Consider the following 27785-nt stretch of genomic DNA (forward strand, 5'->3'; position numbering starts at 1 on the left):
TTCCTCCTTCCCCCTTCCTCTGTCCCCCTGCCTCTCCTTCCCCATGGTAAGCAAATTCGTGGAAAAGGAATGAGGGCCCTGTGAGTCTGGGTGCTTCCAGGAGGCCCACAGGCCTTGGTGGGAGCTGATGGTTTGGGAGGGAGAGAGCAGCCCGTGGACGTCAAACACCTATAGATGCAAGCAGAGTTACGCAGGGACCCGAGGGCTTTAATGATTCCCAGGCCAATATCACCCTCCCCTGACTTCCCATTCTGACTCCCCTGACTTGCCTAGGGTCCTGATCTCCTCCCATACTAGGTACCAAATCATAGTCACAGGACATTAAATGGCCAGAAAGAGGATGCAACTTTGATCTGAGTGGAGAAAGTGTGTTGCCAAGGCCAGCAGCAAGTTGATGGCTAAGCTGGGCTTGCTGCCCTCACATCTTGACTCACAGACCTGCCCTTCCCATAAACCCTAGCATGAAGAGGATTCTTTAACTGTTATTCTGAACTGTTATGAGATCCTCACAGATTCAATCCCTCCAGGTCAATAATAATGACCTGTCAAGATACCAAAATCAAAATAAAATATATTTTTGTTGGCTGTAACATCAGCAAGAGGAGACTACTAACTGCCTCCTCTCCAAGAGTCCCGGGGGTTCTGACTAGGGTCTCACAACATAGTGTATGTGCTCAGTCATGTGAGTTCCTCCTGCCCCTGCTGTCTATCCAGTGACCATTCACAGCACGTTGTTCCTAACTGTTTGGCTCTGGGTCTCTATAAATTCACAGATGCTGGTGAAAGGAAAGAGCCTTAAAGAGCAGGTAGTCAACCCAACAACCTGGCTGCCTAAGAGATCGTATATGTCAGAAGCAGGTGCAGGTAAGGCAGCCTCCTGATATTTAAACCTACAACTGTGTCCCCAGATCCCAGTGAGGCCTGAAGAGTTGGCAGCTATCTGATTGGTTAGTTTAATATTTAGAAGTTAATCTGTGTAATTCAAGATGGAATGTTCACCATGCCACTTGAATTAGTCTATTTGGCCATCTACAGAGCAGGGCTCCTATAGCAGAACTGGAAATTACCCTCCACTCATCCGATTTCCAAATCTAAAATCCTGTGGCTATCCCTCTTCTCTACAGGATGTCCTAAAGTGATCATTAGTGCCTTCTCCTAGGCCACACTGTCCCTGGACTAGAAATGTGTTTCCTCCCTGTTCAACACGGATGCCGTGGGAGGCCTGGTACAGCGACCTGGGCTGGGCTGACACCGCCACTCCACGTGTTCACAGGAACAGTGCTGCTTTTGTACTATTGTTTGGTTTTCTGGTTTGGGTTGATTTTTTTTTTTTTTTTTTTTTTTGCTTTTCCTTCTCCCCCATTTCAAGCCTAGTCCCTTGGGGCCTCAGTTGAAGCCAGCCTGCCCAAGCACATCCCTGCCATAGAACTTTTAGTTATTCCCTAAGCAGCCCCTGGACATCTTTCCAAATGATAGAGGGTCCTGGGAAATCTAGTCGCTTCCCCTTGAGTGGAGGCACCAGCCTCTGCTAACTTCCATAGCCCCGATCCTTGGTTAAGGGGCAGGGCAGGGCAGGAGAGGGGCGAGTTGGGTCAATCCCTAAGTCTTCAGGCCATCCACCAGCCGGGACCGGTGAGTTAGGGTGAATCTCAAGTAAGTGGAACCTATGACAGCAGGAAGACCATCTCAGAGCAAATTGTAGAGAAAAAAGGCAAAGTGTGTATTCATTTTTTAGGGCTGCAAATGCCCCAAGAGCTTTTCTTCAGATGATTCCCTTGGCTGTTATAATAAAGTCACAGGCATTTTATCCATGATTGAACTTTTCCTATTTAAAGCACATTTGCTAAGCCAAATCTCTCTTTCATATATTCTGCTTTGAAAAGTTGTTTGTTTTCCTAAAGTTTTGTTATTTCTAACTATATTCAAAGCAGCCCAGTTCAAAGAGACAGAATGTACCAGAGAAGCAGACATTTGATCGTTAAAGGCAAAACGTATATTAAGTTCTGTCTACTTGAGTGATTATGACACCAAAACAGAAGGATCTCTCCCTACCTTGGGTCCCTAGGCTTTTTGTCCTGTTGACCAGGATCCCCCTGTGGTCCCAAGGTACTCAGAATGGTACACTGCATGGCTGAGCTGGGCATCTGGTATGATAAGGGTCCCTGACTTTTGTCCTTCTCTTGAGTGGAGGTGGCTGGCACAGGGGATACACGAGAGACCACGTGGTGCCCCTGGCTGGGCAGAACAGAGTTGCCCAGGGCCCGTCAGGACAGGATGCAGAATTCCTGAATCTTTAGGAGTTTGTCTGGTTACTAGTCATGTCATTTTCCGGTACAAAGGCCACTTGGCAATCCTCTGCTCCAGGTGAGAGAGGAATCATTACCCAGGCTGCAGGCAGGAGGCTGGAGAACTAATCAGAGGGGAAAGGAACTAGCAAATGCCACAAGGGTAAGACATTTATTTTGTATGTCACATTTTCCTGGTGTCTTGCAAAATGCCTGGTACTATGAAATGCTCGTTAAAAGTTTATTAAATCAATACAAGATTAATTTCTGAGAACAGGTCAAAGGTTTAGGCCTGAGAGTGGGAAAGACGGGAAGAAGTCTAAGGAGAATCTCAGTAAGCCTCAGAACCATGGCTCAACAGAGAAAGTTCCTTTAGTCCAAGATTCAGGTCCAAATGCAGCTCCCTCTAAGGCTGTGAAATATGATGCCAGCTTAGTGACTCTCATACTTGTTTGTGTCAAATTAGATGGTAGCCTGAGCTAAGGCATTGCCCCTGGGGAAGGGGAGAAGGGATGGAGCAGAAATTTAGCAGGCTGGACGGGACGGAATGTGGAGATGAAAGTATGCGCATGTTAAAGGAAAGTGACAAAAGTGAACATAATCAAAGGACAGTACCTACTGCACAGCCTCACAGGGTTGCTGAAAGGAGTAGTGAATTAGCACACGTGGTGCCTGGACAGTACCTGAGTGCCATTTGGTAGGTTTTTGTTTTTTGTGTTTTGTTTTTTAGAGACAGGGTCTTGCTCTGTTGCCCAGGCTGAGTGCAGTGGCACAATCATAGCTCACTGCAGCATCAAACTCCTGGGCTCAACGATCTTCCTGCTCAGCCTTCCAAGTAGCTGGGGCTACAGGCTCGAGCCACCACACCTGCCTAAGTTTTTTCATGTTTTGTAGAGACAGGGTCTCACTATGTTGCCCAGGCTGCCGGTAGGTTCTTAATAGAAGCTACTTTCCTCCATCTCCTCTTCCCTTTCCATTCTCATTAAGGGTAGCACTATCCTACCTGGAAACCTCAGAGCGCCCGCCCCAAGGAGGCTCGGCCACCAGTGTCTTTACGTGAATCTCACCATTGAAGGCCACGGACATGCCCCTGCCTCTACTGGTCCCCACTGAACAGAGAAATAAAAGTGTTTTCTCTGTATTGCAGCATCAGGAAAACCCTGAAAGCCATTCTCTCGCAGTCAGAATGTTTCTTTGTTCCTCTGAGACAAAAACTTCCCTTTAGGGGACAAAGAGGCAGCCTGATTCACACGCTGAGCAGACGCTACGGGCCGGGGATGGCTGTGCAGGGGTAGCTGGGGCTGCAGCCCCTGAGACATCAACGCTTGCTGTGGTATCGGCTGTGGCAGCACGTGAAAGTGCTTTTTTTAAAACTGAACAAATGTATTTCCAGAAGTCTGGTTCACGTTCAGTTTTGTATCTCCTCAGACATACCCCTATTGAGCCCTCCGGGGCTGTCTTCAGGGCCTGGTTCTTTTACCGACAGATATCTTCATGCCCATTTACCCAATAAACATTCACTGGGCTCCTACCCCGTGCCACGCACTGTGCTGGAAGCTGGGGCTTCCATAAAGATAAGTGCACGTTTCTTCCCAGGTACAGCCTTGCAGGGAAGACAGACGGAGCAAAGACTGTGGCTGTGTGATGCGTTCCAGCGAGCTGGTGCAGGCAGGCCTGGAGCACAGAGGAGGGCCGCAGAGCCCAACCAGGGTTTCAGAGAAGACATCCTCGAGGACGAGTAAGAGTTGGCCTGGTGAAGAGGGCAGGGAGGCATTTCAGGAGAGGGAGCAGCAAGCGGGACAGCCAAAGGCAAGTGAGACCATGGCTCGGTGGTTCTCATTCCTGTCCACTCTGAAACCACTGGCAGAGCTCCTAACGATTAATGATACCCAGGCCCTCACACACATCTCATTAAGTCAGAATCTTTGGAAGTGGGGCCCAAGAATCAGTATTGTTAAAATAATTAATTGGGAGGCCAGTAGGCTGAGACAACTCCAGCACCATGAGTTCCTGTGTAAGCAACCGGAATCCAACTCAGAGTGAATGGCCACAGCCTAAGAAAATGAAACTTAAGATTAACCAATCAGAAACTAGCAATTAACCACAACTTCCACTTTAACCAATTAAATATTTTCTTTGTCTTGTTTCCGTGAACACCTTATAAAAGTTTTTCCCTTGTGCCCCCTCAGTGGAGCCCTGAACCACCTGTGGTCTGAAGCTGCCAGATTCATGAATCACTGTCTGCTCAAGTAAACCCTTTAAAATCTTAATGTGCTGGCCGGGTGCAGTGGCTCCCACCTGTAATCCTAGCACTTTGAAAGGCTGAGGCCAGAGAATTTAGGCCAGGAGTTTGAGACCAGCCTGATCAAAAGCAAAACCCATCTCTACAAAAAATAGAAAAATAAGCTGAGCGCGGTGGTGCATACCTGTAGTCCCAGCTGCTCCAGGCAGGAGGACTGCTTGAGCCCAGGAGTTTGCAGTTGCAGTGAGCTAAGATAATGCTAAGCTGATGCTACTGCACTTTAGCCTGGATGGCAGAGAGACCCTGTCTAAAGAAAACAATTTTTTTATGTGCCTAAGTTTATTGTTTAACATCAGGTATGTGTAGTCAGAGTTAAGGACCATTCGTCTGAGGAAGGGTCACTAACACAAGTGTGGAAAAGAAAAGCACAGAGATTACTACAATATTTCATTAAAATAAAAAGTCTGAAATATTAGCTCTTAGAGCCTGTGCAAGACATGTGGGACCAAGGGTGCATCGCTCTACTCTTGTGTCTATAATGGATCTACTATATTAACCCCTATCCAAATCCAGAAATCGGTGAAATCAATGGCTCTCAGTCACCTCTTCTCCCTCTTACCCAGTCCTGTGCCCACCTTCCCCCAACCCCCAGGAGATGTAGCCCGTGAAAAGCCATCTGCCATTTCTAACAGAGTGCGCCGCGGTTCTCAAATCCAGTAATACTCTCTGCATAGTTCCAATGAGGATCCACTCGTAAGTATTAATTTCAGAAAACTTTTAAAGGACGGCTTCCAGGCCAAACACAAAACCCCGGACACAGTACAATACTGTGTTTTACAAAATAAATAATAAATATATAAAGACATAAATAAAACTTGGCCATTTTCTTGGAGATTTCAATGAAGACATAGAAATCTGGTCCTTCAAAGTTGGGTGTGGCCCAGTCCGAGAGGGAGGGGGACTACACTGTGCCGAGAGACCAGCCGGAGGCTCCCAGTCACCAGAAGGCAAATGCGGAAATGCTTCTCCAAGTGCTTTACAAACAGGGACACTTGCCCTTGGGAGCCCTATAGATCTGGGTGTGAGTCCCAGTTCAGCCGCTCGCTGTGCCATGCTGGGCAAGAGAGTTAACCTCTGTGAGCCTGTTCTCTCTCCCATGAGATGCTATAATCACTCCCACCTTCCATGGTTTCCATGGGCTGAAAAGAGATAATGCGTGTAAAGTACCCAACACAGTGTAGTATCGGATGGCTGATCAGTGATCCCTCTTTTAAACAGGACTTATGCTAATATCACACTTTACTCTCAGAACTGTGTTACAGGCATGGAAGTGACATGGGAGGTAGGCGGATGGTCCAGCTTACGGTTCTCCTGCTACCATTCCTGCCTCCCTGTCCTTCCTCTCTCAAAGCAGCACATGGCTTCTGAGTCATCTCAGGCTTCAGGCTGCTCCTGCCTCTCAGAGTGGTCCCCAAATTCACATACGACCGTGTGGAAGCTGCAGCCCCTCTACCCAGATGATGACAGCACTCGAGACCCAAGAGCCCGGGTCTCTGCCTCCACTGGCCTGGCCCCAGCCCATGTGTGATGGTTCAGTTACCTCCTGTTTATCAACCTCTCTGACCCGGCATTGAGAAACTTCCCCTAACTCCTCCACACCCAGATGGACTTGGTTAAAAGTCCCAGAAGTCTTGTTAATGGAAATTACAGAATGTCAAATCAAGCAGGGAATCAGGGACCCCAGAGATCCTCTAGTAGTGTTCCTGCTACTTCTGTACCATGGACTCCTTTGGCAGTTTGGCAAAAAATATCCATAAATACATAAAATAAAAGATGCAGGATCACACAAGAATTCAATTATACCGAAATACAATTCTCTCCAACTTCCCATGGGGCTCCATGGACTCCAAATTATAAACACCTGGTAGCCAAACCTCTCTCTGAAAGCTTGGGATACTCTCCGAGGGCACCCAGCTAAGAAGTGAAAGAGCCAGGACAAGAACCCCGTCTCCCTATTCCCAGAACTTTGCTTTTTCCACTGATCTATAAGTCTAGAAAATTAAGGAAAATGAAACAGAAATCTTGGTGCTTCTGCACTGAAAAGTCCTGGATTTTGTCCATGTGGGATGGTGCGGAGGTAGCCCTGCTGGCCCTCTGTGTATGCAGAAGAACTGACCTTGCTTTACACAGGATTGCAAAAGTGGACAAAGAGTATTTCCCGGTAAACATCTGGAAAAGCTTAAGGCCACAGTAACTTGACTGAGGATTCAGCCAGTGCACTGGTCACAGATGTCCCAGCTCCAAGACTTTGATGGGTAACAGTGTTGGACTGTGGACTGAATGGACGGGTTCAATTCCTCTGCTTTCAGGTGGCCTTTGTCAAGGAGTCTGGAACACTAGTCTCGGAGCCTGCTGTAGAAAGCTCAGACCTCAACGCTTCTTTACAGTTAGTGAGCAGTTGGTGTGCCCCTTGCTCTGCTAACAAGGTTGGCAGGTATTGAACCTGAGGGCATCAACCCCTGGCCCATCTCCAGCCCAGCCCTTTCACCCCTTTCTCTCCCTGCTGGGCAGCGGAACACAATGGTTAAACGTGTAGGTTTGGATCAGGGTTTAAACTCTCACTTCATCACTTCAGAAAAGTAGCATGACCACTTCCCCTCCCGGTTTTTGTTGTTGTTGTTTTTGGTTTGTTGTTGTTGTTGCTGTTGTTTTACCGTCCAGCCCGCAAGAGTCATCATCTCCCTAACGGGAATTGTAGCAATACCCGCCTTTCAGGTGTGGAACGATTAGCACTAATGTACAGAAAGCACCGGCTCGGGCCTGCTGTGTAGTGTCCTGTGGTAGCAGCTGTGATCCTCAGTAGTTCTGGGTTGAACCCTCCTCCTCCCCTGCTGTATCTCTTACCAAATAAAGCTGACGTTGAGACAAGCGTAGTTAGCGGAGTGGACATGTCCACAGAAGCCCCTCCATGTGATCAGAGCAAACCTGTTTATCCCACACATCTCAGCAAGGTGAGCGACTTAATCACAGTCATGCAAAGAGAAAACCCTGCCTCTTCTCACCACTAAGTGCAGGCTCCCTGAACCTGGGTGCCCGCTCTCTGCCTTCCTCTTGTTTCTACAGACATGGAAACTTCGCTCCTCTCAAAAGCCAGCGCCCCCACCTGTGCTCTGGATCCCGCCTCCCCCCCCCACCCCCGCCCCCACCAGGGCTGCTCTTGCCGTCTCCACCCGCCTCCTCTGCACAGTCGGTATTTCTCCTCTACTGGATTGTCCCTCTGCGCATGCTAAGAGCACCTCCCTAACCTCCATGTCTCCTTTCAGCTACGAATTTCTCTACTTTCCTTCAAATTTAAAAAGTGTTGCTGTCTCCTCTTCCCCTCCTCAACCCACTCAAACTGGGCTTCCATCCCCACTACTCCGCAGAGACTGCTGCTGTCAAGGTCACCCGTGACCTCCATGTTGCTAAGTCCACTGGTCACTTCTTTTTTCATATCTTCTTCGACCTCTCAGCAAAAGTTGATTGTTCTCTCTCTCTTGAAACAATTTCTTCCCTTGTCTCTGTGACAGTCCACTAGTCTCTTTTCTTTCTGTCTCCTTTATTGGCTCCTTCTCCTCTGCTAAATCCCTAAAGGTTAGAAGTACTAGGGGTCCATCCTGGGCACCTTTTCCTCCCTTTCTGAATGTTCTCCCTTGGTGGCCCTGTCCAGTCCTGTGGCTTTCGTCTGTGTTCTAATGACTTCCAAATCCCTATCTCCAGCCCTGATTTGTCCCTAAATTTGACTTGAATATCCAACTTCTTTCTTAACATTTTCACTTAGATGTATAATAGGCATCTCAAACATAACTTTGTCCATGAAGAACTCAGGGTTTCCTCCCAAACGTGCTCCTTTCTCGGGCTTCCTAGTTTTAGTAATTATCATGAGCACTCATTCAGTTGTTCAACCCGTAAGTCTAGGAGTCAGCCTTGACTCCCCTCTTTCCTCGTCTTCCATATGCAATCCATCAGCAAGTCTTGTCCATTTATCTCCAAAGTATGTTCCAAATTCATCCATTTCTCTCCATTTGCATTATAATCACTCTAGTCCAAACCACCATAATCTGTTCCCTGAATGACTGCAATAGCTTCTCAGCTGATCACTCTATAACCATTGTATAATCCATTCCTCCTGCCTTAGCCTCCTGGGACTACAGGCATACACCACCACATCCAACTAATTTTTTAAAAATATTTTTGTAGAGATGAGGTCTTGAACCCCTGACCTTAAACAATCCTCTTGCCTCAGCCTCCCAAAGTGCTGGGATTAAAAACCTGAGCCACTGAGCTCAGCCACCTAATTCATTCTTGACAGGGAAGCCTGAATGATCATGTCATGCTCTTGCTTAAAATCCTCTAATGGCTTCTCGTGGTACTTGACATAAAATTCAAATTCCTCAAAGTAGGATATAATCTGTTTCTGCCTACTTCCCCATATTCATTTCCTCCTTGCCTTCTCTGCTCCAGCCACTCTGGTCTTTCTGTCCCTTGAAAACAGAAAGTCTGTGCTCCACCTTAGGACTTTTGCACTTCCTGTTCTTCCTAGAATACTTGCCTTGGTACCTGAACAACTGCTTCCCTTTTATCATTCACATCTCAGCTGGAATGTCAGTACTCAAAGAGGCCCTTCCTGACCACCAGACTGAAGTAGCCACCCATCGGTCCTTATCACGTCACCCTATTCTCCCACGGATATTTTCCCGTCTGTCGGTCTGACTGACTCTCCTCTGGAAGGGAAGTGCCACGAGAGCTGACACAATGTTTTCCTTCTTCGCTACTACATCTGCAGGTCTTAGAATAGTGCCTCCTGAGGAGCTGGTACTCATATATCTACATATATACACACACATATATGTATCGTGTGTGTGTGTGTGTGTGTGTGTGTGTATACATGTGTGTGTGTATATGTTGTGTTGCTATGTGTTGGTGAATGAGTGAATGAATGGATAAACGAGTGATAGAGCTAGGTGGGGAACCCAGGCCCCTGCCCTCCAGTTCCGTGTCCTTTCCTGTGTGCCATATCAAGCTGCTGTTTTCACCAGTTTGATTGCTTTCTTCCTGTTCACCAGATGGTTGGCACCGTTCAACCTCAACTGGTTGCAGCTTCTAATGATAAATGAAATGGCCACAAGGGGGCAGGAAGGAGAGGAAAGAGGGCACCAGAATGAATCATGAAGTGTAATATGTACATTAATCCCTGCAAGTACTGAGAATCAAACATTCTATTACTCATTCAATCATCCTCACAATAACACTTAGTAAACACTTGCTATGTGTCAGGCATTCATCCAAGGTACCAGGAATAAAAGGACAAATCTACCCTGAATCATCTGACACTCTGTGGAGGAAGATGGCGGGCTGAACACAGTGTGATGAGCTGAGGACAGAGTGACACGTAGCTGTGAAAACACAAAGTAGAGAGTGAAGGACACTGCATGGCATGGGTAGAGTCCAGGAAGAAACCCAGAGAGTGAGACATTCTAGCTGAGTCTTAAAGAGGGAATATGCATCATTGAAACCTCTCAGTCTGGGTTTTCCCATGAAAAGTACAGTTGTGTTGCCCCTTTATTTTAACTGACAAAAGAAAAATCACTTTAGGAAAGCATACAGGATTACTCTGGTAGTTGAAAGAACCACTTACTAAGAAATAAAGAATTTCTCATCAGGAAAAATTTTTTTTAAGAGATGAGATAGTTCTCTATTTCTTGCCACAAATTGTCCACCAAAATAATTTCATCTTCCTTGGGGGTCTTATAGTGAAAGCACTGAGGCAATCACCTACATGATGGATGAAAGAACTACTTTCCTGTAAATCCACAGGCAGCCTCCTTAAGCAATGTGCTGTCAGATAAAAGCAGCAGGTGAAAAAATGAGGTAGATCTATGTGTATTGATATAAACAGATACATTGTTACATAAAAAAAGCAAGTTTCAGAACACTGGATATTGTTATTAGTATGTTAGGATCTGTATAGAAAGATCTAGAAGAATAAATACAAACATAACAATGGTTATCTCTGAGATGTGGGAGTATGAGGCCCTTCCATTTTCTGAGTCCTAAATTTTTGATACTATTTTGTTTAGAAAAATTGTGCATTATATTGGAATTAAAATATAAAGATTTGTTTAGAACATAGGTCTGATTTGTTTTGTGATGCTTAAGAACTTGTGATTGGCTCTGCATTCCAGAAACATATAAAGAGAGGATTTCTTTAAATTATTAATATATCATTTGTTAAGATTTACAGGAAAAAAGTAACTGAGACCTAGAAAGATAATGTGATTTTTCTTATACTGTGACTCCTAGACTAGAGTTATCAATTCAGTCCTGAGGGATAAAATACATAGATATATCCAACTTCAATTTACACATCTGGAAGCTTGAACAGCATTGCTTTGTGGAAAACCATGCCACTGTTTGGAGTAGAGGGAAATACCCCTTTCATGAAGGTGAAAGAGGCTAATGGTGTATTTCTTCAATGACAGGCAATTCTTGGTGACAAATGTGACACAAGTGAAGAAGCCACAAACTTACAGGCTAGTGCTTTCCCAGGAAAACAATGCAAATAGAAATCTCTTGAATATCACCTCTAGTCCCTTTTATGTATCTAAGAATACTCATTAAATTCCTTGGATAGCAGGCAATTTACAAGCATTTATTGAGCACTTATTATGTGCTCTAGCCACTGGGGTGCAGCAGTGAGGAGATGAGACAGATTCCTGCACTCATAGAGCTTATCGCATACTGAGGAAGACACACTAAGCAAGACGATATATAAATAAAGTATACAATTTCAGGTGAAGATATAATGAGGATCTAAAGAAGCAGGGAAGGTGGCAGTGACCAGAGTGCTGTTTTTGAAAGCTTAGGAAGGCCTTGTCACACATTGACTGCCACACACAAAAAACCAAAAACTTTTCCTTGGGGCCACAGTGTTTTATTACAAAAACAGAATAAACATTTTGAGTGTAATTTAAAGGTAAACATAAATAGAAAAATGAAATTTACTGACTTCTATTCATTTAATCCACGTTTTTAGGATTAAATTGTCAATATTAATTATAACAATAAGAACATCAACAAGTAAGATTTTAAATGAGCTTCATGCGGTCCCCAGGGTCAAAACTAGAGTGAGGTAGATACAACTCTCATAGCCGTTAATGTGTTAAGAAAAAGTGCCATTTGAGCAGGGACCCGGAATGAGGCGGGAGCCGTGCAGAGTTTTGAGAGGAGGGCATTGCCGGAGTACGCCAGGAGCCTGGCCCTGAGCAGAAATACGAAGTCCTTATTTTTCTGAAAAGGTAAAAAACATTCCAAGGAAAGAGCTCTCAGTGTTTGGTATGTTAAGGATTCACTGTTGCTGTTTTAATGTTTCGAAGGCCCAGTGCTGTAAATTTCTTTTTATTGCTTATATATTTGATAATAAATTTCATTCAGGGATCTAAGTCTGTTACAAAGGTACCATCTTATCTAAATGCCACTAAAAATGCCTCCTGCCTATCATGAAGGCATAGAATCCCATTCACAAGAGCTAAAGTTGTTCATTCCACAAGGAGAGAGGAGGCTGGATGAAAAGTATCCCAGGGTTTAAATCCGCACTGCATTCCCAGTAACAGGCAGGATGTGCAGGTGGGAGGGTCTTAACGGGACAGAGAGAGGAGCTGCAGAAGACACCTCTGGTGTTCTCAGTTTTAGCCCCAGCTGTTATGGAACTGGTGTCTCCCCTGCACATTCAGCTCCGGTGTAGACAGAAGTGACAGTCTATTTCACAACGGGGAGACTGAGGCTCAGAGAAGTGGGGGCCCTGCCCAGGGTCATGCAGAAAGCCAACTCTGATTCCTGAGCCACATGCCAGGCCAGGGACCACATGGGGTAGAGCCCAAGCTCCATTTCAGGAAATGGGCTTGTTGATTTTTCATTTACACAAAAATGAAAAATAAATACCAGATGTTCGAAAACATATTGCAACACATCTTGCTGGAACTTAAAAGTGCATTCTAACTAAAAAAGTTAAATTAGAAAATCCACATAGCAAAAAAGATGTTTTGAATGAAAATGCACTGCTTCTCTCTCACACACACATACACAAACAATATCTCGTTTCTTCTTCAGGGAGCAGCTGTGAAGGAAATTGGGGGAGGAGAATGGACACAACATTCCATCTTTGTGTTTGGTACAGAGCTGAGCTTTTAGGCCAGCCTTCCTGGACTGCAGGGGTGTGGCATGCATGAAAATTAAACATCAGTGACCTGATGAAGCTTATAAAACAGCTTGGGAGAAGCCAGCCACCAAGACAGGCATCGCAAATTGGAAGATTTTGCATGTGGACACTGCCTTCAACTTGATTTAAAAAAAGGTATGTACTGTAGTTTTAATATTCATTTATGATAAATAATGCTTAAAATAGTGGCAGTCTTGACTTCCCATTGCTTCTTTTCAGCTAAATATAACTACCACTGATTGAGGGCTTGTGCCAGGAGCTTTACAGACTTGGTCTCATTTTCCCTCAAACATATTTACAAGGTAGGTAGGCATTCTTAGAGCCATTCTTCTGGGGAGAAAATAGGTTCAGATCCTCTAAGCAACAGGTCTAAGACAAAATCAAACCCAATGTTGACTCATCCCAAAGTCTTTTGCTTACACTATGCCCTCCTCTTACCAAATGAGACAATGAGAACAATTTCCACGCACCAATACTGCACTAGATGAATTCTCAGGGAGTTATCCAACTGTGCATTACAGTAAAATTATCTGAAAACTGGAATTAATTGTATGAATAGAAAGTGCATTTAACAATATGGCATAAAAATATTGTCTTCAGAAGCTAAATTTCCTGTTATATTCAATAACTAAATGAGTACTTAAGACCTACTGTAGAAACATATTTTACTCTATCATGTGAAATCTTGGAATCTAGTCCTTAATATTCTGCAGCTGAGATCAGGGACTATGTCCACAGTAGCCCCTAGACACTGAGCACAGGCTCTCAGGAGACCTGGGCTTAAATTCTTACCAGGAAGCAATCTGGGCAAATTAACTCCATTGAGTATAAAATGTCAGCATGGTCACTTCCAGATGAGATGTTGTGGAGACTGAGCACATAACACACTTAACATAGGAGGCCAGGACTTCTCTGTGGGGAGGTCGATGAGTGTGAGCAGCGAGTTGTAGTCAGTGCCTGGCCCAGGATGGATGCACCGTAATGGTAGGGTTACGTTTAAATTATTTAATCTGCAGTTAAAAATAATATTTAAATTATATTTATTTTTAAAGTATTTGAACTCCTCATTAGGACAATCTTCCTACTGGTATCAAGAAGATGCAAAAATCTATTTTAGCCAAGTTCATAAATATACATCAATAACGTGCTCAGTAAATGTTGGGTAAATGGGAATGGAAGGGGCATTGAAACATATTCTGGATGCCATCCACTCTTTCTCTCACTGGGAGTTTTAACCATAGGAATAAAACTACTGCGGCAAAGAGGCGTCTTTGGAAGAGCTGCAATCAAGGGAATTAGCTTTGTTCTGAAATCCTCCCACAGAGCTAAAGAATATGTTTCAGCCCACAAGAGAACGCTTTGTAATAAGACATTCATCAGGGCAAGATATGGAACTGACTTTTGTGGAGCCTGTCACATGGTGAAGTGAGACTCATCAGGGCACAGAGGCAGGTGTTTATTGAAAGGCACCCAAGGGGGTGCACGGGAGGAAGCAAGGCTCACCGTGCGGCAGGCGGGGGAGCTGGAGATGGGGCCAAGGCCCAGCTCTCTGCCCCCTGCTGGGCCTCAGCTTCCCCATCTGTATGCTTGGGAGTAGGGTTGGATAGGCGAGCTCTAAGGTCTGGTCCAGTCTTGGAGATCCTGTAGAACGTGTGTGACATGTGGCTATCCTTTGAGCTTAGATGCTCTGGGCAAGGCCCTTAGCTTGGGCCTACTGAGTAGGGCTCCAGAGGTTCTAAGAATCTCTTGAAAACAGATGCAAATTTTTGTGGTTTTAGGCTGGATTTCAATACACCCATCATCCCCCAAAAGGTTAAAAGACAAGTGTTGTTTACACGGTGGTAGGAGCGGACGGGGAGTGGAGCCTCAAAGACTAAGGAAGGTGGTGGCACCGCAGACTTGCTCAAGGGTGCTCGGCAACCACACCCTCCCTCAGCAGCCCCAGCTGGCAGCTTTCACTCATTACATAACTGTTCTTTTGAAAACCAGGCAACGAAACCTCCAGAAGAAAAGCTATTGATTATTAAAGGTTACTTGGAGGCTTAGAGACTCATAATAAAGCAGTTATAATTATTCCTGTAATGACACAGCCTTTCAAATGCTCAGATGTGAGAACATTCTGCTTGCATCGCATCAGTCATCTTCGTCACAGGGAGAAAGGCAAAGGGCTGGAAATAGCTCATGGGAAGCCACAGGCAGGAGTCATGAGGAAGGGAAGGCACTGAAAGCAAGTCGGTGAAAGAAGCAGGGAGGAGCCCAGAGCACCCAGAACCTGCAGCCTGCGCAGCCTCCCCCCAGCCCCGCAGACCCTCCCCAAGACCAGCTTCGCCTGCCACAGGCCCCTCGGGGCTGGAACGCTGGCTGCACAGTTCCACGTCCGCTGACAGTCCTCCTCTCGTTAAATGCACATCGTCTATGAAAAATACCCTCAGCGGAATGGCAAAAAAAGAAATACAGGAAATATAACCATTTGTTTCTGCTTTTTATAACAACAATAACTAGCATTTATTGAGCATTTACTCTGTGTCAGACACTGCTCTAAGTACTCTCTGTGTGTTATCTCATTTAATTTTCACAAAAATTCATGGGGTAGGTATGATTATTATTCCCACTTAATGACAAAGAAGCTAAGGCATAAACTGAAAACAGTGATGGTAATACTTAGTATGTGGCAGAGCCAGAATTCGAACCCAGTCAGGGGAACCCTGGAGTGCCCAGCACGCTGCACGCTGTTAAGGTGTCCAGGCCCACTCTCGGGTTGCCCCAGCAAGAGGGGGCACTTCCCTTATGAATCTCAGAGGACACTAAATGCTGTGCATGGTATTGGTTTTGTTTGTGCTTTGTTTTGTTTTTTCTTTTCATATTTCGCTGAAGGCTTCACTCTCCCCCTTTGCCTGGCCTCCTCATTGTTTCTGTGCATTTGACAAGGTCTACTGAGCCTGACACTTGGAGGTCCTGGGGCTGATCCCTTGGGAAATGCATAAGTAGGTGCAAAATCAATTCAACCAACTCTAACGACAGTCAGAGGGCGCCCTAACAAAGGCACAAGGCTTTGAGGAGGAAGGTCTCACAGCAGCGCTGATAATCAGGTGTCCCCTGAAGAAGGAAGGGTCCACAGGAGCTGGGGGTAGGAGAAGCAGCCAGCACAGGAATCTTGCCCCTTGACTCTGTGTCCTCGAGAGGATCACGACATCCCCAGCTGCTTTGTTTCCCCCAACTCCAGGTCCCCTCTACAGCCACCTGGCCCCGAGATGGCGACGATGCTGTTGCTGCTTTCCACGCTGGCTGGCCTCTTCGCTGCGGCAGAGGGACAAGCTTTCCACCTTGGGAAATGCCCGAGCCCCCCGGTGCAGGAGAATTTTGACGTGAATAAGGTGTGGTAAAGGCTAAACTCCCATTTGTGTTGCTGTGTCTGGTGTGAAAAAGCACTCTACGAGGTTCAGGTTTATTATTCGGCTCTAATCTCCGCAGCAAGCCTTGGGACAGTTACTCACCTTACTTGGGGGTTCCCCAAAGTAGACTCTGAGACAAGGACTAGGGCAGGGAGTTTTTGGAAGATGATCCCAGGAAGCGCGAATGGGCCTGTGGGAAAGTGGGACCGAGAAGGCAGAGGAGCAATAAAGGGTGTGTTCACCTGCAGTTACTCTGCGAACGATGGGGTTCAGTCCTGCTGGGGGTCCTCTGAGCAAAGGCATGGAATGCACCCCAGATTGTCCCACAGCCGGATGCCAGCAGGCCGCGGGAGTGCCTGTGGAGAGGAGAGAGATGGGGTCTCAGGTGGGCAGCTGGCAGCTTCCAAAAGAGCTGTACCATTTACATTCCCACCAGCAGTGTCTAATTCCAATCTCTCCACATGTTTGCCAAAACTTGTCATTGTTGTCTTTTTAATTATAGCCAATTTTAGTGTGTGTGAAGTTGTATCTCATCATGGGGTTTTTTTTTTTTTTTTTTTTTTTTTTACATGCTAATGGGGCTATTTGGAATTTTTTTATTTTTAAGACGGACTCATATGGCTCTGTTGCCCAGGCTGGAGTGCAGTGGCACGATCACAGTTCACGGCAACCTCAAACTCCTGAGCTCAATCAATCCTCCTGCCTCAGCCTCTCAAGTAGCTGGGACTACAGGCATGTGCCTCCATGCCCGGCTAATTTTTTAATTTTCTGTACCGCCAGAGTCTCTCTATGTTGCCCAGGCTGGTCTCAAACTCTTGACCTCAAGAAATCTTCCTGCCTTGGCCTTCCAAAGAGCTGGGGTTGCAGGTGTGAGCCATTGCACCTGGCCCTATTGTTTTGATTTGCATTTCCCCAATGGCTAATGATATTTAGCATCTTTTCATGTGTTTGTTGACCATTTGTATTAAATATATCTTCTTTATGTATCTTCTATTCAAATCCCTTGCCTGTTTTTTAACTGGTATTTTTTAAATTATTGAATTGTAAGAGTTCTCTCTATATTCTGATACAAGTCCCTTATCAGATATATGATTTACAATATTTTCTCTCATTCAGTGGATTTTTTCACTTTACTGATGTGCCCTTTGAAGCACAAACGTTTTTAATATGAATGCAGTTCAATTTGTCTACTTTTTTCTGTTGTTGCTTGTGTTTTATGGTGGCATACCTAAAAAAAAATTGCCTAATCCAATATTATAAAGATTTACTCCTATATTATTTTCTTTGAAGAGTTTTATATTTCTAGTTCTTACATTTAAGTCTTTGATCCATTTTAAGCTAAATTATGTATATAGTATGATATAAGGGTCATTCTTTTGCATGTGGATATCCAGTTGTTCCAGCACCATTTGTTGAAAAGGCTGTTCTTTCCCCATTGAATAGGCTTGGCATTCTTGTTGAAAATCAATTGATTATATATGTGAAGGTTTATTTCCAGACTCTCGATTCTATTCTATTGATCTATATGTCTATACTAATGCCACCACCACACAGTGTTGATTACTACAGCTTGGAGGTAAGTTTTGAAATCAGAATGTACAAGTCCTCCAACTTTGTTCTTCTGGCTATTCTGTATCCATTATATTCTCATATGAATTTTAGGGTGAGCTTATCAATTTCTGCAAAGAAACCAATTAGAATTTTGTTAGAGATTGCATTGAATCTGAAGATCAATTTGGGGAGTATTGCTATCTTAACAATATTCTCTTCCAGCTTGTTAACATAGAATATTTTTCCATTTACTTAGGTCTTCTTTAATTTTTTTTCAACAATATTTTGCAGTTTTCAGAGTATAAGTTTTACATTTCTTTAGTTAAATTTACTCCTAAATATGTTATTCTTTTGATGCTATTGTAAATGGAATTTTCTTAATTTCATTTGCAGATTGTTCATTGCAAGTATAAAAATACGTTTGATTTTTATATATTAATCTTGTATCTTTTAACCTTGCTAAACTCATTAGACCTAATCGTTTTTGTTTTTGTTTTAGAGTCCTCAGGATATTTTATATGCCATCTGCAAATAGATATAGTTTCACCTCTTCCTTTCTAGGATTCTTTTTAAACACTGAATTCTCTTTCTATAGATAGAGAAACTGAGACCTGAGAAGGTTAAGAGGCCATCACAAAAATAATGAGATCATGACATCAAAATCAATCTTCTACCTCTGAGTTTCCTCTTTTCTGGAAAATCCAGCTCCCTCAGTTTTAATTGTGGAGCACTAAAGTCACTTTAACAATAATGGAACTATTTTAAATGCACGATATAAAATGGAGCTTTTTCTGAGGATGTCTATGAAACCAGTTAGCCTTTAACCTTATTCTTTGGTGCTTTAGGTGAATATTAAGCTCAGTGGTTTTAACTGAAACTTCTGCTTTAATAAATGAGTGGAAATTTGCGGTCATAAGTGTGGGTGTATATTTGAGCCGGGAGCATGTGACTGGGGCAACACTGCCACCTGTTTGCCATACGCTCTCTTTTCAAGTTCTGGCTCTGCAGGCAAGTGCATCTCTTTTTGTTTTGTTGAGTAATACATTTTTAAATTTCTAAAATAATTCCAATTAATAATTTGATCAGGTAAATATATTCACATGGTTCAAAATCTGAACGTACAAAAGAATATACAATGAAAAGTTTCCCTTCCACATCTGTACCTCAGTTTCCATCCCCAGTGGCAACTAGTAAAACCAGTTATTGTGTATCTTGTTTGGAGATAATGTAAACATATACAAGCAAATACATATAAAACTGTGGTAAACAGAATAACGGCTTCTGAAGGTGCCCACGCCCCACTCCCTGGGACTTGTGAACATTCCTTTACATGAAAAAGGGGATTTTGCAGATGTGTTTGAAGTCATGGACCTTGAGACGGCCAGATTAGCCTGGAATCCCTGGACTATTCAGGTGGGCTCAATCTAATCACACAAGTCCTTGAAAGCAGAGAATCCTTCCCAGCTATGGTCAGAGAGAGAGGCTTGATGATGGAATAAGAGTCAGAGAGATGCAATGTGAGAAGGATTCGGCTTGCTTTTGTTGGCTTTGGAAATGAAGGAAGGGGATCCCAAGCCAAAGAATTCAGGTGGCCTCTAGAATTTGGAAGGGACAAGAAAATAGATTCTCCCCTAGGGCTTCCAGAAAGGAACATAACCAACACCTTGTTTTAGCCTAGTGAGCCCCATGTCAGACTTCTGACTTACAGAACTGTAAGATAATAAATCTGTGCTGTTTTAAGCTGGTGGTAACTTGTTACAGCAGCAATAGAAATCCAATATAATAACCATTTCCCCGATTTTTACACAAAAGGGAGCTTAATATATATGCTATTTTGTACCTGGCTTTTTTTTCATTAAATAGATCTTGGAAATAATTACATATGACTCTTTCCAAAGAGGATGCATAACATTCCATTGTATGGATGTGCCATGTGCCATCATGTATTTACCCAGCCCCCTACTGATGCCCACTGAGCCTGTTTCCTATCTTTTATTACTACAAAGAGTACTGCAAAGGATAACAAACATACATCATTTCTTCTATCAGAAGGACGCATTACGAGAAGTGCAATTGCAGGGCCAAAGAGTATATGTACTTTTAGCTTTGCCAGATGGTGCCAAACTGCCCTCCACAGAGGTTGTAAACTAGTCTGGTCTTCATGTGAAGTGTGTCCGGAAGCCTGAGAGTGCCTGTGTCCCCTCACCCTCACTGGCACCGGGGCAGCTTCCTTTAAAGTTGACTCCATACACTGAAAGTATGGACTGAGGGCCAGCCCCGAGAGAAAGAATGATACAAGTCTTCTATGCTGAACACCTGCCAAAAGCCTTTGTGACCAGTTCCCTGTGCAGGGTCACATGAGGCAAGCTGCATCCACTCTGGAGTCCTAGCTCTCCACAGAGAACATATCTGACTGTGCACAAGATTCAAAGATGCCTCATCGTATCGTAAAATGTGAGAGATGAAAGGTCCTTTACATCATCCCCTGCTTTTAAAGGTCTAGAATTTCAGAAAGCTTTTGGCTAAAGAGGGCACTGAGAGCAGATCTAAATAAAGAGCACTTTAGGAATAGACTGTAGCACTCACCCAGTGCCCACACATCCGATGCACTTACTCTCAAGGGAATCGATATCTTGCTCAGTTGCTGCTGGGAACAGTGAGGCCCATTTTGCTCAGTTTCCCTGAGGAAGGGGCTCTGCTTCTGAAAGGCTGCAATGGGGAAGCATTTGCAGGTCCCCAGAGAACCACAGGGTTTTGCTCTACTTGTTGTCTCTGCAGTATCTCGGAAGATGGTACGAAATTGAGAAGATCCCAGTGAGCTTTGAGAAAGGAAGCTGCATCCAAGCCAACTACTCACTAATGGAAAACGGAAACATCAAAGTGCTAAACAAGGAGTTGAGGTGAGTGGCTGTGCCCATCCGGGGCCAGGCCTGCGGAGTGCTGACCCGGAGTGGCTGGGTGTTGGCAGCCTGTCTCAGGGAGGGTGGGGACGTTGCTGCCTGCCTGGGCTGCCTGCTCACGGCAGGACCGCGAGGAAAGCTCTTGGCAGGCAGGGATGGCAAGGACTAGAATCCACTCATGAATTTCCATAGCCCCTTGCTGAGCACCTATTGTATACCAGACCCTGTGGGAACCACTCCAGTAACCCAAGCTGACAGGGCTCCTGCCCTCAATGCATAATAGACACTCTGGCAGCAAAGGACATCAGGGACCATCTTGTTGGGCCTTGAAACCAAGAGAGAAGCCCCTTTGATACCATCTGCTGACAGAGGCATCCAGTTTTGCTTGAACACTTTCAGGAACTGGGAGCTCATTGCCTTCCGTGATGGTTTACCAGGCAGTGTTGCCTATTAGAAAACTCTTCTTCTTATTAAGCAAAAATCAAATACATACATATTCACACTCTTATAAACAGATATATATTTACACTATATAAACAGGATAGCCTGTAGAAGTGTACATTTCTATTACTGAGGGCTTCTAACATTGATATTTGATCCAAAAAATTATACTTTGGAAAGCAAACATAAACTTAAAAAGAGCCCCAGAAAGAACTCCTTCCTACTCACCCTCCATGGACAAAGATAAGAGCCGCAATAAACAACAGTAAGGAATATTTATTACACATTTCCTATGTGCAAGGCACCATTCAATATACGTGTATATATACATGTGTGTACATATGTATGTATATATGTAAATGAATATACATAGATTTAATCCCCATAACAACCCTGAGATGGGTACTATTATTAACATAATTTTTAATGAGGAAATGGAGGTACAGAGAGGTAAAGTAACTTGTCCGAGGGTCACACAGCTCATAAGTGACGAAGCTGAGATTTGAACGCAGGAGGCAGTGAAATGAGGAAGAGGACAGAAGACAAATGAAAGGAAGGTTGGACATGAAGCGCTGCCCTTCTGTTCCCTACAGGATCTGAGAACTATTCAACTCCAAGAAAACAACGACAGACAGGCTTTCTATGGTTTTCCCAACATCCACTAACATTTCTGTGGGCCAAGACCCAGTGGGTAGACTCCCTGGCCCTGCAAAAACCAGAAAAACAAAGCAAGGATCTTGAGGGCCTCTGAAGAAAAATCCAGCTCATTTCAGAGGGAAAAGCTCCGGGAATTGGGGTGCAGATGCCCAGCTGTCACAGGAATTTTGGAGGCCCCAAAGTTGTAATGACCTCATTTCAAATATTTTGTCCCATTCTATGACCAAGAGTCCATGACACAGATCCCCAAACTCATGAGATTCCCCTACCTCTCCTTTGGAGTTGGCCCGGAGTCCTCTTTGTACGAGGATTATCAGGTTGCTCTACCTCTAGGGTTACACCTGTCTAAGACACAATAACCCATGGAAGAACGTTTGTTAATTCAGGAAAATGGTATAGTTTCTCCTTCCAGGAAGAGTGTAGAATGAGCAGAGGGCACAACGGCAGGGAGTCTGAGCAGGAGGTTGTTCTTAGCCAACATCAGAGAATCTGAGGGCAAAACAGCTGGCACAGGGTTGGGAGCTGAAGGGCTCAGGCTTTGGAGTTAGGCTGCCCGGTTTCAAATCCTGGTTCTGCCACTTACCATGTGATCTTAGGTTAGTTATGATAATTCTCTAAGCCTCAGTTTCCTCATCTGTAAAATGGCAACAATAATAGAACCTACCTCCACAGGGCTGTTTGAGCATTAAATGGGGTTTGGTATGTAGTAATCATTTATTAATAGAAAATATTACCTACTATTGTTAACCTGCTGCTATCCTTGAAAATACAAGTGCGTTTTTCCCATGAACGTGTCGTAAGTTTATAATCAGAGACCAGTGTTTTGAAAACTGTTTTGGAGAACAATGCTAATGATGGTGGAAATGAGAATCCGCTGGGAAGAGGCTGGTATGTTGCTAAGTTAACATACGCAGATAGAAACAGACCATTGTCCCCAGCTGTCTGGGAGGCAGGTGAGAGTGCAGAGCATGGTCTCTAGCCCTAAACAGAGGATGTAGTGGGACATTTTCCAGCCTCCTATACATGTTGCTTATTGTCTGGTTTCTATGATACCCGTCACCACCATCTAGCACTAACCTACTGACTTTCTATCACTTACTGTTGCTTTAATTTTAGTTTTCCTGTCCCCCTTGAGGACTGAGGGACAGACGGCTCCTCTGTTGGCTTCCCGTGGGGGCACCCTGATGCCTGAGCACCCTCCCTTTGGTGCCTCCCTCCCCAGGCCTCTCCCTTCCTCCCAGGCTCATGGGTCATTGGGAGTTATCCAGAAATAGGGCCAGGCCCATTCCAGAGGGTGAAAGTATTTCTTCCAATCTAAGACCACCTCTTTTAAGACATACCACTATTTTATATACCACTAAGAAAGAATTGACACTGCTAATTAAAATTGTCAGGTGTCACCAATTGTAAGATGTGTATTTCTTCACATTTAACATCTCTGAGGCACCCTGGAAGGCTGAGGCAGGAGGATCACTTGAGGTCAGGAGTTTGAGACCAGCCTGAGCAAGAGTGAGACTCTGCCTCTGCCAAAATAGAAAAACTTAGCTGAGCATGGTGGCATGCACCTATCGTCCCAGCTACTCGGGAGGCTGAGGCAGGAGGATCACTTGAGCCCAGGAGTTTGAGGTTGCTGTGAGCTGTGATGACACCACTGCACTCTACCCAGGGCAACGGAGTGAGACTCTGTCTCAAAAACAAAAAATAAAAAAACCCATCTCTGAGTTGGGGGCACACCTGAGAATCACCAAGATAAGGTAAATGTTTCTTCACTGCCTGCTTTTACCTGACCTATGTTGAAATCCCCCACACTCACTCAGAGGCTTGCTGAACTGGAAGGTGTCTCAGAGCTCAGACCCCTTGAAGGGACAGACGATGTCACACAATATCACTGAGGCCCAAAGAAGGGAAAACCTTTTGGGTCTCTAGACTCTGTTTTGCATTCTTTTCAGTGATCAAGTCCATCCTTGTTCGTTCCTTTGGTCCCTTCTCATTTTTAAAAATGTGAATCTTCTTTTGTGTGTTGGGTTGTCTTGCTTGGTTTTCCTTCTCTTTTACTCCCTCTCTCTTTAGAGCCTGGGACAGGAAATGGCCTTTCAGGCAATTGTAGAGACCCCAGGAACAGTGTTGAAGTGCAAGGGCCAGGCATCTCATCCAGCCCCGGGGCATTTCCGCGGCTGCTTCTCATCACCGTGTGCTGTCTGCCTCGGCTTGGTCTCCAAGATAGTCACAATGGGAAGGGTGTGGAGCCAGGGTCTGGCCTGCCTTTGAGAGCCTCTCTCACCAGAAATCAGTGTTGGTCGCTGGTCCTTAATGCCACACATCTGCCTTTCATTGATTTTGGGCTTTCAATCAGCTGCTTTTATTTTCTCTTCTCTTTTTTGTTTTTTTTTTTGTTTTTTGTTTTGTTCATTGCAGACATGATGGAACCGTGAATCAAATTGAAGGTGAAGCCACCCAGGTTAACCTCACGGAGCCCGCCAAGCTGGGAGTGAAGTTTTTCTGGTGTAAGTGTCCACTTCTCTCACAAGGATTTGGGGACAGGGGATATGCAAACCGAAGGCGAGAGCCCTGGACTAGGGTACTCCTGTCACATCTGAGTGTCATCTGTAATGACTCAATACGTAATTACTTACGACCACGCACTACATGCCATGCCCTGGGCTGCAATGTGGACAGGAGGGCAAGACAGAGCTGGCCCTTGTATCTAGGGAGCTTCGGTCCCAGTGTGGCTGCTGACAAGTAACCAGGCAATCTGCTGTGAAACTACAGTCAGGGTTGCAATAGGCGAAGCACAAACAGGAGCACAGAGGGCATGAGCCATAGAAGACCAAGTCCAGTCTTGTTTCCCAGAGGAAACTGAGGCCTGAAAAATTAGCAGATGTTAGTGGAGCAACTAGCATGTGCAAAAGCTTGGAGGCAAGAGATGACAAGAGTGAAAGCGAGTTTAATTCCTGGCTCTGCCACTTTCTAGCCACATTGTTGGAGACCTTGAGAGGTATTTAATTACAGGCACTTGCCCTCTGAGTCCTGAACTAAGTGACGAATGGACAAAGTCAACAGAGAAATCTCCAACTAGTAGTTTTATTGCTGATATAAATACACTGGAGAATTCGGCCCAGAACTGTGAGGCTCCTTAGTGCTGAAAGTGCTTAGGAGCCCCTCTCCCCACATACAGGGCAGACGCTGAAGTCAACAGTTGCAAGAGAATTCACCACCCCCTACCCCTGCCACTCCTCCACCCCACACCAGTCAGTCCCCAGAGGGGGGCAGAGAGGAAGTTCTCACTTTATAGACTAAAGGAAGGAATGCTGGGAGGAAAAACAGCTCTTCCCACACATACGACTACATGTACAAGCCAGGGACACCTGCCCAGCATTGTAAAGATAAGCTAGGCTAGATAACGCATGCTCTGTAAACTGCAAAGGGCTTTGCACATGTTAATTTTTCTTGTTATTTTTACAATGAAGGAAGTAGAAGTACAGGAGGCCTGGGTGATGTAGGCAGACACTCAACTAATTAGAGGGGAAGTTGGAACCTAAACCTAGATCTCTAAACTCTCAACTGAGTATTTTTCCCATAACACAGATCAAGAATGGCGATGGGAGTGAAGGTTAAATACTATGTGCACGATCTTCATAAGGAAGCCTGAGGCAGGAGCTAAGAGAGGCAGGAGGTGTTACCTGGGGAAGGTGAAGAGGGAGAGATTTGTTCTGGTTAGAGGGATTCAATGTTTGCATTGGGCCTTGCAGGGTGTATGGGAGGTTATGGGAAAGGATGTTCCAAGTGGAGGGAATGGCACAGGAGAAGGCCTAGATAAAGAGGCTGAGAGCCTGGGAGAGTCCATGGGGTAGGGATGGCCTTGAATGCCACGTAAGACAGTTTGGAGTTTCTGACATAAGCAATGGTAGACTGTCAATGTTTTCTAAGAAAGAGACGTGGAAGTTTTCTGTACTAAGAGGAAATATCTGGGTAAATTTATTCTTGAGAGCTAGACCCTGCGAGAGGAAGACAGAACGTTCACGCCTGTGTGTGTGCAGGTGGGACATCGTGCTGCTGCTAGAAGAGGTAGGAGACATATTTTTCCAAAATCACTCAGTGCTGAAGAGTTCTCAGTCCAGCTGGGAGTACTCAGAGCAGCTGAAATTTACAGAGAGCAGGTGGATGATGCCTGTAACACTCTCGCGCTCTGGGTGAGTGAGGCAGGTACGGCACCAACAGTGCTAGAAAGGTGAGTCGGGAACAACAGTCAGTCTAGGCTTCTGTCCAACTTCTTCCAGGAGTCCTTCTGTTTCCAGATTTATAAACAAAGTCGGAGGTAGCAGGGGCCTTGGTGGGTGGTTTTCGGGACCAGCCCTCTTGTGTGCTCCCGATACCCTGCTGGGTCCTTGACACCCAGCCAGGCTCTAACCCCTCACACTCTGCCTCCTTTGTCCAACAGCATCTCAGGGCATTTACAAGTGTTGAGTTCTGATTTTCTGATTTTGACTTGGCACACAGGATTATTATTATAATTATTTTACAGATAGGATCTTGCTCTCTTGCTCAAGCTAGAGTGCAGTGGCACAATCATAGCTCACTGAATCCTCAAACTCCTGAGCTCAAGGGATCCTCCCACCTCTACCTCCCAAAGTGCTGGGATCACAGGTGTGAGCCTCTGTGCCTGGCCCTCACAGGGTTACTTTTGAGTGGAAGAGGTGGGATGCCTGAAACCCAGGAAAGCAAATCACCCCTGACTGCATATGTGTCCAAGTGTTGTGCGCTTGCTTACGAGTCAGACACAGCTTTCAACCACTTGGGTCCATCTTTCACCTAACTTTAACAAGCTGAGCTGTGAGTTTTCCTTGGCTTGGACCTTGGCTATGGAGGTCAAGTTCACAGGAGAAATTTCTAGATTCACATGAAGAGGGTAACTCCTCCCTCTCTCCTCTTAAGGACCCCTTTAATGTTGGGCTTTCAACACTTTACAGATGTCAATCAATGAATCTTTATATGCACATTGTGAGGAAGAGCTTATGACCTGTTACCAACTGGCTTGCCATTTTCTTAAGAGTAGAAGAATTTTTGAAGATCATAAAGGAAGAAAAAAACAAAAATAAGTTAGCCTCTGCCTCCTCCCATGGGCAGGTTCTAGAGGAAGTTGGGTGGTACAGACTCGGAAAGCTGTGGGCCCTGGTCCTACATTCTTGACTCCACTTAGCTAGGTGGTGCCTCCAAGTGCATTGGTGCTAAGTGCAGCCTGTCAGTCCAGGGGGTCCAGCCAAACCCCCCAGTTACCCCAGGGGACCACCTGCTACCAGGGAGGGGGACTTTAGTGGTGGTTCTTAACTCTGGCCATATATCAGAATCACTAGGGAGCTTTTAAAAGTACCAACCACCTCCAGATCTGAATTTAGGGGACGGAGAGGGAAGGTGGGCTTAACACTTTTAAAGCTGCTGTGTGCTTCCCACGTGAAGCTAGAGTTGAGAACCACTGATCCAGAAGAAATAGGCCCCCAGAGCCTGGCTTCCGGAGTCCTGGAGTGAGGTGTCTCTTGCCCTGGTCCCTCCTAATCCTGCCTTCCTCTGATCCTCAGTGATGCCATCGTCGCCGTATTGGGTCCTGGCCACTGACTATGAGAACTATGCCCTCGTGTACTCCTGCACCACGATCATCTGGCTTTTTCACATGGATCATGCTTGGATCTTGGGAAGAAACCCTTACCTCCCTCCAGAAACAGTGACCTATCTAAAAGATATCCTGACTTCCAATAACATCGAAGTTGAGAAAATGACTGTCACAGATCAGGTGAACTGCCCCGAGTTCCTGTAACCAGGCTCAAAAGGGAGGCTATAGCGTCTCCATGTTACTTCTGCCTTGCTTCCCCCCTCCCAGCCGCCCCTCATAAAGACAAACCAGCCACAACAAACCGTCACAAATACCAGAGGGAAATGTGCCCGCAGAAGCCCGTGCAGGGGAGCTCCAGGAAAGCTGCCCCAGCACTTAGCCACGCCCTACCCTGCTACCTTGCTAGCCCAATAATAAACTTGTTGCTGACCTGCTGTGCTCACAGTGGATTCCAA

At 45.2% G+C, this 27785-nt stretch overlaps 1 protein-coding gene across 1 annotated transcript; it reads left to right on the forward strand.

Moving 5' to 3' along the window:
- Positions 1-2351: 2351 nt before the first annotated feature.
- On the forward strand, positions 2352-27785 carry APOD (apolipoprotein D). Its single transcript, XM_069475196.1, has 6 exons — positions 2352-2448; positions 12676-12919; positions 16008-16158; positions 20506-20627; positions 24141-24229; positions 27299-27785. The coding sequence occupies exons 3-6, from the start codon at positions 16036-16038 to the stop codon at positions 27532-27534; spliced, it is 570 nt and encodes a 189-aa protein (XP_069331297.1). The 5' UTR covers positions 2352-2448; positions 12676-12919; positions 16008-16035; the 3' UTR covers positions 27535-27785.

Source organism: Eulemur rufifrons, chromosome 7 (genome assembly GCF_041146395.1).
Source record: "Eulemur rufifrons isolate Redbay chromosome 7, OSU_ERuf_1, whole genome shotgun sequence".
In the NCBI taxonomy this organism is placed as follows: domain Eukaryota; kingdom Metazoa; phylum Chordata; class Mammalia; order Primates; family Lemuridae; genus Eulemur; species Eulemur rufifrons.